This window comes from Chiloscyllium punctatum, chromosome 9 (assembly GCF_047496795.1).
Source record: "Chiloscyllium punctatum isolate Juve2018m chromosome 9, sChiPun1.3, whole genome shotgun sequence".
Classification (NCBI taxonomy): Eukaryota; Metazoa; Chordata; class Chondrichthyes; order Orectolobiformes; family Hemiscylliidae; genus Chiloscyllium; species Chiloscyllium punctatum.
In genome coordinates, this window is record NC_092747.1 from 36782166 (window position 1) to 36799930 (window position 17765).

Below are 17765 nucleotides of genomic sequence, written 5' to 3' on the forward strand. Positions count from 1 at the left end.
ACTATAGACTCTGTATCTGAATACATGTAACATTCACAACAAAACACATGAACTAAGGCAACTAGAGATGGGCAGCAAATATTGGCCCAACCAACGATGCCCATATCCCATAAATGAATAAAAGGATTCTGATCATGTGAATAGAAATACATATGATCTCATTACCCAACAGAGGCTGCTGCAGAATGACATAGATTCCATCCAAAATTTAAAGTGGAAATGTCACTTAGGAAAGTCAGAAAGCTAGGAAAAGATAGGGAGGGCTAGCTCTGTCAAACAATGGTATTAGCTCAAGGGAAGTGAATGATCAAAGTTCAGAAAACTAGTATGAAGAGGATATAAGTAATAAATAACAAAGGTAAGAAGTCATACCTAGTACAATAAATGTTATACCTACTACAAAGAAGAACAGTTGTGGTTGCTGGACGTTAATTATTTCACTCCCATGACATCACTGCAGGAGCCCCTCATGGTAGTGTCTTAGCCCCAATCATTTTCAGCTGCTTCATCAAAGATGTTACCTCCATCATGAGGTCAGAAGTAGGATGTCCATTGATGATTATATCATGTTTAGCACCATTCATGACTCCTCAGATACTGAAGAAGCGCGGGTTCATATGCAGCAAGAAATGGTTGATTAGTGGCAAATAAAATTTGTGCCACACAAATGCCAGGAAATAACCATTTCAGAGGTTAGAGAGAATCTACCCATTCCATTTTGGTATTTAATGGAATTACCTTTGTTGAAACCCCACTATTAACATTCTGGAGGTTTCAATTGATCAGTAAAGAAAGTGGACGAAATACAGGGCTTACAAGAGCAAGTTCGAGGCTAGGAACTCTGTGGCAAGTAACTCAACTTATGTCTCCCTAATGCCAATCTACCAACTAAAGTGGATAAGTCAGGAGTGAATGGAATATCCTCCACTTGGCTGGATGAGTGAAGCTCAATAACACTGAAAAAGCTTGACAATCTCCAAGACAAAAACATCTTGCATCCATCACTTTCAACATTCACTCCTTTCACCAACACAAAGTAGCAACAGTCTGTACCACCTACAAGATACACTGTAGTAATTGATCAAACTTTCTTTGACGGTCCCCCCCCAAACCTTCAATCTCTACCATCTGGAAGGCCAAGGGCAGCAGATGCATAGGAACGATATCACATGCAAATTTCCCAGCAAGCCATATACCATCCTGACTTGAAAATATATCACCACTTCTTCATTGTTGTTTGGTCAGAGTTCCCTGGAGCTCCCTTTATAACCATTGTGGATGTCTCTACACTCCAAGGACTGCAGCACTTCTGGAAAGCAAACTTCTCCAGTGCAGCTCGGGATGGTGACAAGCACATTCCACAAACAGATGAAAATAATGTCAAGTTGTTGGATTGAATGGGCAGAATATTCTTAGATTTTTCCTATGATTCTATTAAGAGTTGTTCAATGTTTTTCAAATAGTTTCCTGGACAGCACATTCTAGAGCCAGCCGGAAAGCTAGCTACACGAGACCTGGTATTATGCAATGGCATGAGTTAATTCATTCCTCAGTAATGACATCCCCATGCAGCAGACTATATTATCATTGAAATTTACATTCAATGTGACAAGAGAGACACAGCTTTGTAACTTAAATGAGGGCAAATATAAAGGATTGAAAGCTGACCTACTAAAGAGAATTAGCAAGGTATTGGTCAACAGAGATGCAGTAATCAGTGTTTAAGGGGATATTCAGGATACACAGAACAGATGCATTCAAACAATACAGAAAAATTCCAATAGGAGGACTGGTCATCTGTTATTAAAAATCAAAAAGTAAGGATAGTACCAAACTCAAAAAAATGTAATTATATAAAATAATAAATGGTAGGTCAGATGATTAGATAGAATATTAAAAAATGACTAAAATATTAATATGAAGGAAAACAGAGTCTGAGAGACAGCTAGAAACATAAAAACAAACAAAAAGGGTTCAATAGGTGTTTGAGACCAAAACTAGTTTACAAAGTGAGTCTTCTAATAGAAAGCGGGTCTGGGGAATTAATATTGCTAGCTTTTGTGGGGAAACAAACTATACTCTCTTTTGACTTTCAGGGAAATTAGAAACAAACAGTCATAAGTAGAAAAGTCCTATCTGAATATCTTGGTCTTGATGGAGAAGATGGCTTAAGAAATGGTGCATCTAGTGGGTGACTGCTGATGCAAAAGTGAGCGATCAACTCCAGGGACACAATAACACTACCAGCTCACCAACCACTCACCCCATGGATAGATGGAGCTCTACATTAGACATATTTGGGATGAGAAGATGGGAAGATTTTAATCTCTCAATGTTTATCTTCTCCAATACAGGTCATGGTCATTCAAAAGGAAGTACAGCTGCTGAGACTGGTGGCCAGCCACCCACGTGAGGCTGATGTGGGATCATCAGAGTGTATAGCATTACATTACTTCTCCACCGCGCTACAGATACTCTCATTTAGGTGGGTGTGTGCTTGTAAATCCTGGGTCAAAAACTGGCGAAAGTGTGATCAAACAGCTGACAGAGGCTGTGATAGCTGTGGCTACTGGCAGTCAGAAGACTATGGAAGATTAAGTGCTTTTTGCCTTAGATTGATAACATGTCTCTTCAATCATCAGCAGATGCAGTGAGGAGTAGGGAACATCTGGCAGAGGTGCCCATATGCATAAAATGGAGTCCACCTAGGGTCTGGGTTCTGTCCATGTATTCTTCAATCAAGGGCTGGTGACCTTCAGAGAACCAGATGCGACAAATCACTCAGAGGATACTGAAATTGCACACAGGTTGGCATACCATAGCTTCATCCATGATCATTCTGCAGCAGTGGCAAAGTGAGAAGAGATCAAAGTGCCTGAACTTTCTGTCATACTCATTCATCTCAGGTCAGTCAGAAAGTACAAGTGTCCCTTCGATGGGGCTCCTCTCAGAACACTCCAAATGTGAATAGAAGCTCCTCCATAAGATTTTGACCACAGTCATGATGGCGTATACTCCTGCATGGCAAGGGCCTTTTTCACAAGAGAATGAACATTTCGGAGGACAATCAGGTGATGGTAGCTTATCTTCTAACAGAGTCGACAGCTTCAACAGTAGAGCAAGAAGACTGGCAAGATTAGGTCAGAGTGACTGCACTGGTAGAAAAGGTCCACAAGAGAGTGGGACTATAGTGACTTTAAGATACACTTTAGCTGCACAATGAGGGCATGGAATCCCCTTTGGTTTGAGTACTGCAGTTTATATACTACAAATTCAGAGTCAATGGCAATCTGCATGATGGGGAATCCTCCAATTTTTGAAATCTATTAATCACTTGCTTCTCCTTAGGAAGTTCATAGCTGTAGCCACTTCTTTAGAAAATGGTATGTAATCCTTGACTTGCTCCAAGGTAAAGATTGTGGCACAGTATTTGGCAGAAGTGCAGATATATGAAACATTGGTCATGACTATGGTTTACGACTTTACTATGGTCATTGCCTTGCATGGTCATAGCCTTCTGCGTAGAGCCTTTCTTCCACACTTACCTCTTCTATGGCTTATTCCACTTTGAGTGGCCTCAGCTCATCTTCCAACTCACAGTTGATTCCAAGAGGAAAATTTACCTGCACCACCATATATGGCAGCAATTCAACTAAAGTCCTTCAGCCACCTGTCACATCATTCCCTGCAGACTATTGATATTTATAATGACTCAAAAAAGCACCAAGGATTTGTAGAACTACAGCACCAGCCAGAAGAAAGATACCAAAAACTAACCTGTAAGTAGTGATGATGTCTCTTAAGTAGAGCTTGTAGGGAGTCATTAATGTTATTTAAAAGGTTTTTATTGAGTAAAGCTGAGAGGGAGTTGGAGCATGTCGAACGAAAATGGTTGTGTTTTTGTCAAATTGGCATCACATCATGATTTGCCCACTTTACATATCTCTAGCAGCTGTTAAGTGTATGTGCTAACCATTTTGCAAACATGACATTTAGTATGCATCATGGCAGAAGTAATGTCAGCCAATTTTACCACATTTTGATCCCAGATCTCTTTATATTCCTTTCCTTGAATCACCTATTTACTCTGTTCTTAAATGCTGACATGCTCCCTGCTTTAAAACATATTGAGCACTCAAATGACAAGTTGGAGAGCAAATCATTTGAAATACACATATGATTATTCCATAAGTGAAGTCTATAGTTCTATAATATATATATATAATATAAAAAGACTATAATTAAAATTGCAAAAGTGATCAAGACTTGATCTGACATTATTAGAACTACTATATTTTAGCAAGCCAAGCCAAAAATGACTGAGGTACCTGAACACAAGTGAATTTGTCCTTCCAAATCCCAGTACCAGTGATTCTGTAATTTCTATGCTTTCAGCACGCATCAAAGGAACCAGTTGTTTTAACAATACTGCTACAGATGGCGTTCCTATGACCTGTGCATTATTAATGAAAATGACATCCTCAAACCACATTAAAGAACATTCTAGAACTCAGTGATCATGATTTACCTTTTACCCAAAGCCTTCAGACATATTTATATGCAGCGAACATATTTATATTGTTTAAAATCCATGATACTATTAAGCTAATATTTAACATTCAGATCCAGTCATTTTATCCTTCGGTTACACATTTGCTAAACTATACAATATAGATAACAAAATATTCAGACATCTTTTCCTTCTACAATTTGCAGAGTTTAGAACTCAAGGTTGCTGTTATCTAACAATGGGGAACATAGAAGAACCAGGCTACCATTGTTCCCTCTAAGCTGTGCAGCTGTGAATATCATCTTGGTGGGGTGAGGGATAGGGAGAGTCATGGGGGTGGAGGTCCCCCTGAAGGGCATAGGTTCCCTAAAGCAGGAACCTTTTGCTACATTTTAGCATTAGATTGACAAAAAAAACTTTTGGCTGATCTCTTTAATTTTGCCTTTCTCAAACCTTTGCATTAAGGCAGAGGAGTTGGTATAAGACCCTTTACTGAGAATCTCAGTAGATGCAAAGGAAAGGAAGTTGGCCAACCTTAACTGCTGACCATGTCATAGGGAACAGCTTGGGTATGGGAGGGAAGTTGATAGATATTTTATATACTCCGCCCTGTCTACAAATGTCAATAATGACTATCAAATTCCTCTCATGTCCTTTTGAGTTTTAACATGGTAATGGCTGGAATCGCTGAACTCACTTAAAAATTAATAATGTTCTGTTCATTAATCTCAAGACTTTTAATTTTGATGTAGAACAATACTCAGCTGTAAAGCATTAAATTTACATTCAGGTTACAGAAAAAAATTGGTACCTTGTTATCATAGCTATAGCTACCATCAGGAGTTGTAGCCATAATTTCTGGAGTTGAAGCTCTCAGGTGACCAGGGCTCATGATACTGGGTTTCGCAACTCCAAAGCAAAGAATAAGATAGTTTCTCCAAAGGGTCACATAATTGTCTCCACCACTAACCGTGCTCACTTTTTTTGTGTACATAGGACTACTGCAAAATAATAGACAGAAATCTGAAATTGTTGATCTTAACCACTTTTTATCAGGTCGACGCATGCACAGATTATACAGGAATAATCACTTGGCAGTATGAACTTGAGTATAGCTGGAAAAATACATACTTTGTCGAAGGTCTTCATGGTGCAACCACCAGGATTAATTGCAAGAATGTGCCTTTCATTAGCAATACTCAAAATACACAGAATTTAAGATAACTTAGCTCAGCAGATTTATATCTATGTTTATGTGCACAAGAGCTCTCTCAAACTCCTTGCTCATTTCTGCCAAACATTGTCATCACAAGCTTCCTTTTATTTCCTGTTAAACATTTTCTTTAAGTGGCAAAATCATTGCACTGAAAATGTCCATTTATTATTTTTCTTTTTTAATTAACAATTCCTCAATTAATGTTGCAGGTACATGCCTGAAAAATACAACTTTATGTGAATTAGCTTAAGTGAAACATATTTCTGCATTACAATCAACTGTCGCATTTACATTCTGTATGATTTTTCTCATTCAAAAAATGGTGAAGCATTATATTCAATAAGTTGAAATACTGCACATTTATCAATTCCTATATTGGCCGATGAACTTTCAAAATGAAACACATTTAAAAATATGAGTATCACACTAACTTCTTTTACTTACCTACCGCTAGCCTCATCTCCCGTTCCTTAACTCTGCCCTGCTTGCCTCTCTCTCTTTCACTGCTCCCAGCTCTATCCAATTCATTTCCTGTTTCTCTGGCTTTTTCTGCTGCTCCATGACTCTCTTCCTTTCATTCCCTATTTGCCAACCCTCTCTCAGTCCACAGCTTTCACTTGCTTACTCTCTTTTGCTCTCATCTCTTTCTCCTATCTGCCTGCCTCATTTCTCATTGCTTCCTTCTCTCATTTCTTCACACACACAACCTCTCCCTCACTAGTCACTTCTACCATTTGCCACTTCTACTGCTTCCCTTTCACAAACTCTCCCTGTCAGCAAGAGGAAGAGGGCTAGAGAGATAAAGGCAGCAAAGGAACAAAAGAGGCTTTCAACTGGAGAGTCAGGAAAGGAAGTGGCATGTGAGAGAATTGAAAGCTAGAGTCAGCTGCTGAGAAGCACTGCACTGGTGAGTGGTAGAGGCAGCTCCAAGATTGCACCAAACAGGTCACGGAATGCTGCACTGTCCCAACACAAAAATTCTGCCAGGACAAAAATCCCAAGACCATGTTAGTGTACCAGCCCAGTTACATCTACAAGTTATGAGTGTGATGGAATACTCCTCATTTGCCTGATGAATGCAGCTCCAACAACACTCCAGAAACTTGATAGCATCCATGACAAAATGGCCCACTTAATTGGCACCATATCCACAAACATTCACTCCCTCCACCACCGATGCACAGTAACATTATACTAAGAGGCTCAACCAGGTTTGATTTGTTCCAAATTATATAGTGACAGGTTTAAATATAGCACTAGAGAGAAGGTTTCACAACAGAATAATTCTTTGCTTGATTTCGCACAGCTTTACAAACTAAACCAGTATGTTCAATATTGCTTACTTAGGATCAATGTGTGGCATCAACAACTGCAATCTGGTAAAGGCATATGGCCAAGCGTAACTAAGTGCAGTAGGGCAATGCTTTAGAAGATTCTCCAGTCTGAGGAAGCTGAAGAGGCACAGAACCCAAGGATCTTTCACGGACTGTGCAAATATCCAGACATGAGAAGGACTCTTTACATCATAATGGCTATTAACCAAAATTGCATTCCATTCTACCAGCCACTGTAAATCCCCATTGTGTCCAAAGGCTAAGGCAGTCTGTACAAAATAAAAAATAACAATTATCCAAAGTCAATGTTAAAGTCGCTTTGCATTCAGTAAAATATTTATTTCAGAAGTGAACATTGCCTTGAAGTAGAGCAGGGCTAGTTGCAAATGAATCTTAAACACGATGACCTGGCATAATCTTTTTTTCAAAATGGAGTGACAAGCCCATTCTCTGGCTTCCCTCCCTCTGAAGAGTTATTTTTTGTTCCAAGACCAAGAATTTTGGGGACTATACTTCACTGAGTCTTCTACCTCTTTAGATAAGATAATTAAGATAATTAAATATTATTTCTGTTTAAAAACTAAACAGTAATGAGATCTCCAGGCTTATTATATAACCTGTATTCATACATTACTGTTAGCACAGAAAAATAGTACTTCATAGAGACGTAATCCAAAAAAAGATAAAGAGAGATTAGCGAGAGTGACCAAAAACTTGGTCAAAAGGCTGGGTTTTAAGAACAGTCTGAGAAGGACATGAGCGAAGCAGAGATATGTTGAGAGATCAGCCAGCACAGCAGTGAATGGGAGGAGCTGAATTTTATGTTAAAGCAACTGAGGGTGAAAGTGCAGGAAAGAAGTCATGAATGAAACAATTGATTGTGGAATAAACAAACAATTTATCTGTGAAGCGCATGGTACAGTGTGGAATTACTATTAGTAATTTATGCTTAATAGTACCCAAAATACTTTTTTTGTATAAAAAAGCAGTTGAAACTTTAGAAACATCTCAATGTATAATCAGAATCAATTCTAAGATTGCAGAAGGTGTACGACTGGAAAATGAGAGCTGAAATTGTAATGAGAAGGTTGGTGATACTGTCTTTACTGGGTGTGTAGTATTATTCCCTCAGTCTCCTGAGTTAATTTGATACGATCTAGATTTTATCCATAATCTTCATATTAGAGATTGACATGTAAATTTTAAAACTGCCATTTTGAGCCTCTAATGGTTCTACTTCAATTATTTCTGAAAAGATTTGTTTGATTTTTAACAATCCACTATACTTTGCACATAAAAGTTTTATGTCAATCTCTTGTGCGAAAGTGGTGACTTCCTATTACCTATTTTACTCTTCTTAATTAGTCATTAATATTAGTCAACTTAATCTGATTATTCTACATAACTGCCAGTCCTCATTGCTTTATGACTCCTTGAGGACAGTTTTCCACTGCAGATCCTGCATTGGCACAGGCAGTAAGTGGATTGTGTGCCCTGCCAAATTGCAACTTAAAACCAATCCTGTACTATCTGACTTCAAGTAATGTCTGAAGATTTTATGCTTTGGAAAGCACCTATTGAATCTTAGATTCACCACAAGTAGTTTATTTGTACTTACTGAATCTGAAGCTGCCACATGAATAAAACTCTCCAGAATTGATGAACTCAATTGATCCATAACTTCAATCATTGGTCTATCATCATCCTATTGTTGAAAGAATAATTATATCAGGGGATATATGCATATTGAATCATGCCATATCTAGGGACAAATGGTTTTTTAAAAAAAATTATGAATGTATTTTACTTTACATAAATATGTGCTTTCTTGCTTTTTCTGATCATTCATTTGGAGCTGCCATGGTAATGTTAGTGCAAATCCTACAGTTGACGTTGGGCAGTGGTGAGGGTGGAGAGACAGAGAGAGAGAGAAAGAAAGAGAGAGAAGGAATGCAGGTCGTTGATATTCCTTGAGCTCTGTTCCACCAAAACTGGGATGAACTGGACCTTCTTACCATTGGGTAGACAATCTGATGTGGATTAGGAATGATAGAATGGATTAAAGGAACCAGTCTCATACTAATGATGGCAGTTCCTAGGCATCTGACAAATGGTGAGATCAGAAAATTCTGCACGTATCTTGCTTTTTTATTCAGTGACCATTTCTGAGCTTTACTGCTATTCATAATAAAAGGAAATGATGCACTTTTAGCATATGTTCCTTGCACAGTTAAATTGCAGAACATTCAGAGCATGGGAATAAACCCAGTGGAACCAGGTTCATATTTCAACTACAAATTTCAACCCCCTTCCCAGCTTGGGTCTTTTGCACCTCCCTCTCAATTGCAGGAATGTTGGAGCCATCATGTTTGTAAATTAACCAATTCTGAATTACATCTAACCGTGTAAATGCAGAAGTGTACAATAGTCTTGATTATCATATATTCATAATGTCTAAAATCTGGTTTTTAATTACAGAGGGGGAAACGAGACTCCATACCTCAGATTGTCCTAAAGCAGAAAACAAAGCACGAACTTCCTTCAGGATAGAAACAGCCAACTTTCGTGTTGCAATCTGACAGCTACAAAGTAAAACAAGGGCAAATCCTTCCACAGCATGTAGCACATTTGAATGAGGACTCCTTTCCTGTTGGAGCTAATGGTAATAATTAGAAAGCATTTCAAAATTACATAAGATGCTCTGAGAAAAGTACTTTTATGACGTTTAAATTATTTCATACTGTCATGGAATATATAATTTACATTTACTAAAATTAGATGTGTGATTAAAATATACTGATAACAGATCTTGAGATTGACTAGATTATTTGAAAAGTTAAAATGATCTTGGAGCTTTGAAATAACTTCATTGTATCTAATATTTTTCACAATACTTCTATGTTGAAAACAAAAGGGATTGTCATAGAGAATAAGAACGGGATGTTGGATAGCATGAAATTTGGCAGATACAATTTAATATGAACAATTGTGAAGTGATACAGTGAGCCTGATGTCGGTGGTGGGCAAGTTGGTGGAGGGAATCCTAAGGGACAGGATGCACATGTATTTGTAAAGGAAAGGAGTGATTAGGGATAGTCAACATGGCTTTGTGCGTGGGAAATCATGTCTCACAAACTTGACTGAAATTTTTGAGGAAGTAACAAAGAGGATTGATGAGGGCAGAGCGCTAGATGTGATCTATATGGACTTCAGTAAGGCATTCTACAAGGTTTGGGAGACTGATTAGCAAGGTTAGATCTCACGGAATACAGGGAGAACTAGCCATTTGGATACAGAACTGGCTCAAAGGTAGAAGACAGAGGGTGGTGGTGGAGGGTTGTTTTTCAGACTGGAGACCTGTGACCAGTGGAGTGCCACAAGGATCGGTGCTGGTTCCAGTACTTTTTGTCATTTACATAAATGATTTGGATGTGAGCATAAGACGTACAGTTAGTAAGTTTGCAGATGACACCAAAATTGGAGATGTAGTGGACAGCAAAGAGGGTTACCTCAGATTACAACAGGATCTTGACCAGATGGGCCAATGGGCTGAGAAGTGGCAGATGGAGTTTAATTCAGATAAATGCGAGGTGCTGCATTTTGGGAAAGCAAATCTTAGCAGGACTTATACACTTAATGGTAAGGTCTGAGGGAGTGTTGCTGAACAAAGAGACCTTGGAGTGCAGGTTCATAGCTCCATGAAAGTGGAGTTGCAGATAGATAGGATAATGAAGAAGGAATTTGGTATGCTTTCCTTTACTGGTCAGCGCATTGTGTACAGGAGTTGGGAGGTCATGTTGCGGTTGTACAGTTCATTGGTTAGGCCACTGTTGGAATATTGCATGCAATTCTGGTCTCCTTCCTATCAGAAAGGTGTTGTGAAACTTGAAAGGGTTCAGAAAAGATTTACAAGGATGTTGCCAGGATTGGAGGATTTGAGCTATAGGGAGGGGCCGAACAGTCTGGTGCTGTTTTCCTTGGAGCGCGGAGGCTGAGGGGAGACCTTAATGAGGTTTACAAAATTATGAGCGGCATGGATAGGGTAAATAGACAAAGTCTTTTCCCTGGGGTCGGGGAGTCCAGAACTAGAGGGCATAGAATTAGGGCGAGAGGGGAAAGATATGAAAGAGACCTAAGGGGCAACGTTTTCATGCAGAGGGTGGTACGTATATGGAATGAGCTGCCAGAGGATTTAAGAGGCATTTTGATGGGTATATTATTAGGAAGGGTTTGGAGGGATATGGGCCAGGCGCTGGCATGTGGGACTAGATTGGTTGGGATATCTGATCGTCATGGACAGGTTTGACGAAGGGTCTGTTTCTGTGCTGTACATCTATAATCTATGACTCTACGATAAATGATACAATTCTAAAGTGTACAGGAGGAGCAGAGGGACCTGATGGTGTGTAGGGTGCGCAAACTCTGAAAGTTAATAAGGTATACAGAATCCTGGGCTTCATATATACAGACAAAGAAAGAAAGAAAAACTTGCATGTATTCATGACCTCCAGATGCTTCAAAGCATTTTAAACCAATTAATTGCTTTCTGAATAGAATGTACACAGTCAATTTGCACTCAGGAAACTCCCACAAATAGCAGTATGACAATGACTAAGTAATTTGTTTTGATATATTCATTGCACAGCATGTGTATGAACAGAGGAATTAATATCAAAAGTATGTCATTTGAGTGTCCTCTGCTATTCAATAAGGTCATGGCAGCTCTGATTATAGTCTCAACTCCACTTTCCTGCCTATTCCCAATACCTTTTGACTCCCTTTCTAGTTCCACAGACTTTCAATTCTCTGCAGGAAATAAAATTCTCACCTCCAACTTAAACGAGAAACTCAATTTTCCATTTTAAAATGTGTCCTCTAAGGGCAAATCTTCTTTCAGCATCTACATTGTTGAAGTTTCCTTAAGAACTTAGAAGCTTGACAAGACTTGGATGCTGCCTGAACTGCTGTGCTCTTCCAGCACCACTAATCCAGAATCTGGTTTCCAGCATCTGCAGTCATTGTTTTTACCTTAGTGCTCACTACAGTCCAACCGGTGTAATCTTTCTTCATCAGGCAGCCCTACAGCCCAGAAAACAGTCAAATGAATCTTTGATGAACCGTTCCTAACACATGCAATTATGCCCTTTCTTAAAGGAGAACTACACTGTACACATTACTCAAAATATGATCTAATGCCCTGTACATTTCACTGGCAATCAATGACAACATTTGATTTCCTAACAATTTGCTGTACCAGACACTGACCTTTTGTGATTTTTTTCCTCTGAAGCATCAAGTTCTACAATTTCACTCGATTTAAGCAATATTTTACTTTTTTATTATTTCAGTCAAAGTGGACAAATTCACATTACCCCATACCATGACTCCAGTTGCCTAACTTTTGTCCACTAATTAAATCTATCTATATCCCTTTGAATACTCATTATAAGCTCTTCATAATTTACTTTCCTATCTTTACGTCATTAGCTAATATAATAACCTAACATTTGGTCCTTTTGTTGAGATAAATTTTGGACATCATCATCATTGGTGGTTCCTCGCCAACAAGGATGTCTCTCTTCCACTCTGAGGAAAAGTCCATTGGTGGCTGTACAGACTGATGCAGCTTCTGCAGGCTCTATTAAACTTGGGGCAGCAGATGGTCATGGGAAGGGGTGGGTCAGACACTGGTATAGCAGCACACTCCTTATGTTAGTTTCACCTGGCATCTGCTTCTTTCCAATGACACGTCTTGAGGTGCTTGATACCTACCCAGATGTTCCTCCTCCATTTTGGACAGTCTTGGGCCAGTGATTCCCAGGTATCTGTAGGAATACTGCACTTCGCCAGTGAGGCCTTGAGGGTATCACTGATGCACTTCCTCTGTCCAGTGGGGTTCACCTGTTATTTCAAAGCTGGGAATAGAGCATCTGCTTGTGGAGTCTCATTTCAGTAATGCAGGCGACCTGCCCAGCCCATCGAAACCAAAGGTGGGCAGTATCACGATGATGGGGATGTTGGCCTGGTCAAGGACACTGGTGTTGGTGATTCTTTCTTCCCAGTGGATTTGCAAGATCTTGCACAGGCAGCGATGGTACTGCTTCAGCACCTTGACTGCTGTAGACAGTCCATATCTCAGAGCCATACAGAAAGGTGGAAACCACCACCGCTTTGTAAACCATGAGAATGGTGTCAGATTTGATGCTGTTGTCCTTGAACACCCTTTTCCTCAGGTGGCCGAAGGCTGCAGTAACATGCTGGATGTGGTGTGTAACTCTTTATCAATAGCTGTTTTGGTTGACAGGACACTGCAGAGGTACTGGAAGTGGCCAACGTTCTCAAAGACCTCCCTGTGGACCTTGATGATCGGGGGGGCTGATCCAGAATGCTGGGCAAGGTTGGTGGAAGACTTGCATCTTGCAGGTGGCCCAGGTGAGACCTGTGCTCTTACATGCCTCCATAAAAGTGCTGACGAAGGTCTGAAGTACATCCTCTGAGATTGCACATTCTGCGTACTACAGCTTGATGACATTGGTTGGGATGACTTTGGTTTTGGCTTAAAGGTGGGGGAGATTGAATAATTTTCCATAGCTTCTGTAATTTATCTTCACTTTAGCTGGGAGCTTGTCAGTGGTAAATTGAAGCATTGCAGTGAGGTATATCAAGAACAGTGCTGAGGTGATGACACAGCACAGCTCGACACCGTGCCAAACGGGGAATGGGTCGGTGGTGGAGCCATTTGTCATTATCACGATTTCCATGTCATCGTAGAGCAGGCGAAGGATGGTGACAAACCTCATGTTGCAACCAAAGCAGAGAAGGATGTTCCATAATACTACCTGACTGACAGTGTCATAGGCCTTTCCAAGGTTGAAGAAGGCCTTGTACAAGGGTAGGTTCTTTTTTCTGCATTTCTCCTGCAGCTGTCGAGCAGTGAAAATCATGTCTGTGTGCCCCTCTGTGGCCGAAAGCCACACTGTAATTCTGGGAGGAACTTTTCAGCAGCAGGGTGGAGATGGATGTTGTTACCACAGTTGCAGCTGTTCCCTTTTTTGAAAATGCCCATGAATGTGGTACCTCTGAGGTCTCCAGGCATACTCTCCTCCTACCAGATAAGGGCAGGTAGCTGCAGCAGGAGCTCTTTTCTCTGCATTTCAATGCCTCAGTGGGGATACCATCTGCAACAGTAGCCTTGTCGTTCTTAAGCTGGTAGACGGCCTTCTATACTTTGTTCAGGATAGTGGGGGTAGCTCACCTGATTTTCTACAAGTGGTATTATACACATGACTAGGTAGATGGGACCTAGATTTAATGTTTCATCCAAAAACACAGTACTTTCAAAACGGCGGAGCATTCTCACTGCTTCACTGAAGTTTCAGTCTTGACTTTTTTTGCTGAAAGAATTCCTGGAGTGAGATTTTTACCCAGAACTTTCTGGTTCAGAGATCAAGGTGCCACAAACTGAATCATAGGATAACACAGAATATTAAAGTAAGGAATTCATAGTGGAATTTTATAAAACACTGTTTTCAGCCTCAAGTAGCGAAGTGGGCTGAACATTTTGCAACACAGTTTAGGAAGGAAGCAAAGGCATTTGAGGTGGTGAAGAAAATTTTCCTTCAAATAATTCCAAGTATAAGAGACTTCAGTTACATGGATAGATTGGAGAAGCTGGGGTTTTCTCCTTAAAGGAAAAATTAAGACCATAAGACATAGAAGCTAAACTAGGCCATTCACCCCATTAATTCTGCTTCTCTATTCAATAAAATCATGGCTGATCTGAAAATCCTCAACTCCACCTTCTGACTTACCACAACCCTTGATTTTCATGATTAAAAAGCTATCTACCTCAGCCCTGATTCACTACCCTGCGAAAGAAACAAATGTTTTCCCATTTCTGTCTTAAATGGGTGACTCTGAACTTATGTCCTTTGGTCCTAGACTCCCCACAAAGAAAAACAATGTCTCCAAATCTACATGTCAAACACTCTAAACACCTCGTATGTTTCAATGAGGTCTCCTCTCATTCTTCTAAATTCCAATGTGTACAAGACCAGCCTACTCAACCTCTCCTCCTAAGAAAATACCTCATATCTGAAATCAACAAAGTGAGCCTTCTCCAATACCAGTATATCTTTCCTTTGAAGGAGTTATTAATATATATCATAAATAATTATGAACCCAGTACTGATCCCTGTGACATATTACTCACTGCCGGTTGCCATCCTGAAAATGTCTCTTTATCCCATTACCTATTCATTAGCCAATCCTCTATTCGTGTTAATATACTACCCTCAATATATTGGGTTCTTACTAAGTAGCCTTGTGTGCCAGACCTTATTTAGTGCCTTTTGTAATATGCATGGATTTCCACTTACTGGTTCTTCTTTATCTATCCTGCTTGTTACGTCAAAGAACTGTAATAAACTTGATTTGGAGATGATGGTGTTGGACTGGGGTGTACAAAATTAAAAATCACACAACACCAGGTTCTAGTCCAACCACCTGGACAACCACCTGATGAAGGAGCAGCGCTCCGAAAGCTAGTGCTTCCAAATAAACCTGTTGGACTATAACCTGGTGTTGCATGATTTTTTTAAACTTTGTAATAAACTTGTCAGGCATGATTTCCCCTTTTGAACCCATGCTGACTTTATTTGAATATATGATATAATTCCAAATGGTCTACTATTATAATAAACTCCAATATTTTTCAACAATAGCTGTTAAGCTAACTGGTCTATAGTCACCTATTTTTGTTTTCTTCCCCTATTTAACAAGGGAGCTCCACTGGCAGCTTTCCAATCCTCTGGGATTTTTCCAGAAGCTAAGGATTCTTGGAAAATTACTATCAGTGCATCTGCTACCTCAGCAACTACTTTCTTTAAAATCCTAGGATGCAACCCATCAGGTCCAGGGAAAGTTCTTTAGCTTTCCTAATTCTTTATACTCTTGTGATAGTTTTGGTTTATTTCCTCACCATCTTTAAACCCTTGATTGTTAAGTATTTTTGGAATGTTGTTAATGTCCTCTATCATGATGATTTATTCAAACCTACTAGCATTTTCTGATTATTTATTATTATTTATCCAGCTTAATGTCTAACAGACCAATGCTCACTATTGCTTTGCTCTTCCTGTTACATGTTTAAAGAATCTCTTACTGTCCAATTTTATGTTTCTTGCTAGTTTGTGCTCATAATTTATTTTCTCCCTCCTCAGGTTGATTGTAGATTTGACAGAAACGTTCAAAATCATGTGGCATACTTGTGACAGCCCGTTGGTGAAGGAAGGAACTAAAGCTAGCTTTTATTTAAAGCAAATATATTTACAGTATTGGGCAAAATGGGAATTTATCACATGCATTCGCATCAGTCTGTGCTCTAGTAGCCATCTGATCAAAGCCTTGTACCTCTACGTGCTTAGCTTCAGTATAAGCATTATGTTATACATATCACGAGGTGGCAGCATAGGGTAGATATAAAGAAACAAGTCGCCGTTGGAAATAGGATCAAATACCAGAGGACATTGATTGGCTAAAAAACCAAAGGCAATATGAGGAAAAACACTCTATTCAATGAACTATTTAGAATCTGGAATGCATTGCTTGAGAGTATGGGAGAAGTAAATTCAATAGTGGCTTTCAAAAGGAAACTCGATAATTACCTGAAGAGAAAGAAAAGTTTCAAGGCCTAAGCAGAAAGTAAAACAATTTAAATTTGGAAATGATGGTATTGAACTAGAATTGCATTTCAGGTGTACATGACAAGTTCAGACCAGGACCATCCTTTCAGAGTTTTACTCACTTTTTTTAACTGCTTTCTTCCATATGAGAAATAAGGTTTACTGAGTTGCTCTTACTCAGAGCTGTCTAGAACAAGATGGGCTGCATGGCTTCATTCTCATGTGCTGTAACTAAACCATGATTCCATGATGAATGTGCACATTGTGAACTTTATAAGGGTATAATTATTGGAGAATTTTTTCTGTTCCCACATCAGCATGCTTAAGCAGTGCACTGCACTAATTGGAGCTAAATTTAACCTCGAACAATAACATACTCTAGTTAATTAGCATTCTTTGGCCTTTTGCCAGGCACACAAATGCCTCTGTAAATGACAGTGTACCTCAGATCTTGGAAGGAAACTTGAGCTCTGCTGCAGGCTTAAATGTAATACTGTCTGCCAATTTTGGAGCCTTCTGCTTGCTGTGTTAAAGTTAGATGATCTGCAGCCTGAGTATTTGCCCTTGCTAGTCTTTGAAACAAATATTGAATTCGTAAAAGATGTGAATTTGCAGGCAGCATTTTATGAGATCCCCAAATCTAAGCAGTATCTGAAAGGCCCAACTTCAGTGGCTGTACCACTGTTTGGAACAATTCCAAGCAAAGGCCCAAGAAAAGAAAAAGGTTGACTTATAGTAACAGTTTGATTTGCACAGCACCTTTAATGCAAAAGTGTGTCAAGATATCTTGCAAACGTGGATGGAAAAATATTGTTCGAAAGCTTAAGACTGGCTTTTAGAAGGGTTGCTTGACTTTAAGGAGAATTTTAATGAGGTGAAGGAGAATGTATATGGTCTAAAAAGGGTATTCTGGAAAGGTCTAGGTGGCTGAAAATACAGTTACCATTTCTCAGATAAGAAGGAGAACATTATACAAAAGAACTTTGGGGTTGATTTTATAGATCTTGCAAGAGCAAGAAGTG

At 39.4% G+C, this 17765-nt stretch overlaps 1 protein-coding gene across 6 annotated transcripts in view; it reads right to left on the bottom strand.

Moving 5' to 3' along the window:
• Positions 1 to 17765, bottom strand: part of LOC140481292 (protein furry homolog) — a 412478-nt gene that overhangs the window by 162602 nt on the left and 232111 nt on the right. For all 6 annotated transcript variants that reach the window (XM_072577249.1, XM_072577246.1, XM_072577244.1 and 3 more), the window contains exons 19-23: positions 9561 to 9716; positions 8679 to 8765; positions 7070 to 7329; positions 5322 to 5511; positions 4329 to 4453 (exon numbers count right to left, since the gene is read on the bottom strand). In XM_072577249.1, the coding sequence (XP_072433350.1) occupies positions 4329 to 4453; positions 5322 to 5511; positions 7070 to 7329; positions 8679 to 8765; positions 9561 to 9716 (818 nt within the window). The remainder of the gene's footprint in view (positions 1 to 4328; positions 4454 to 5321; positions 5512 to 7069; positions 7330 to 8678; positions 8766 to 9560; positions 9717 to 17765) is intronic.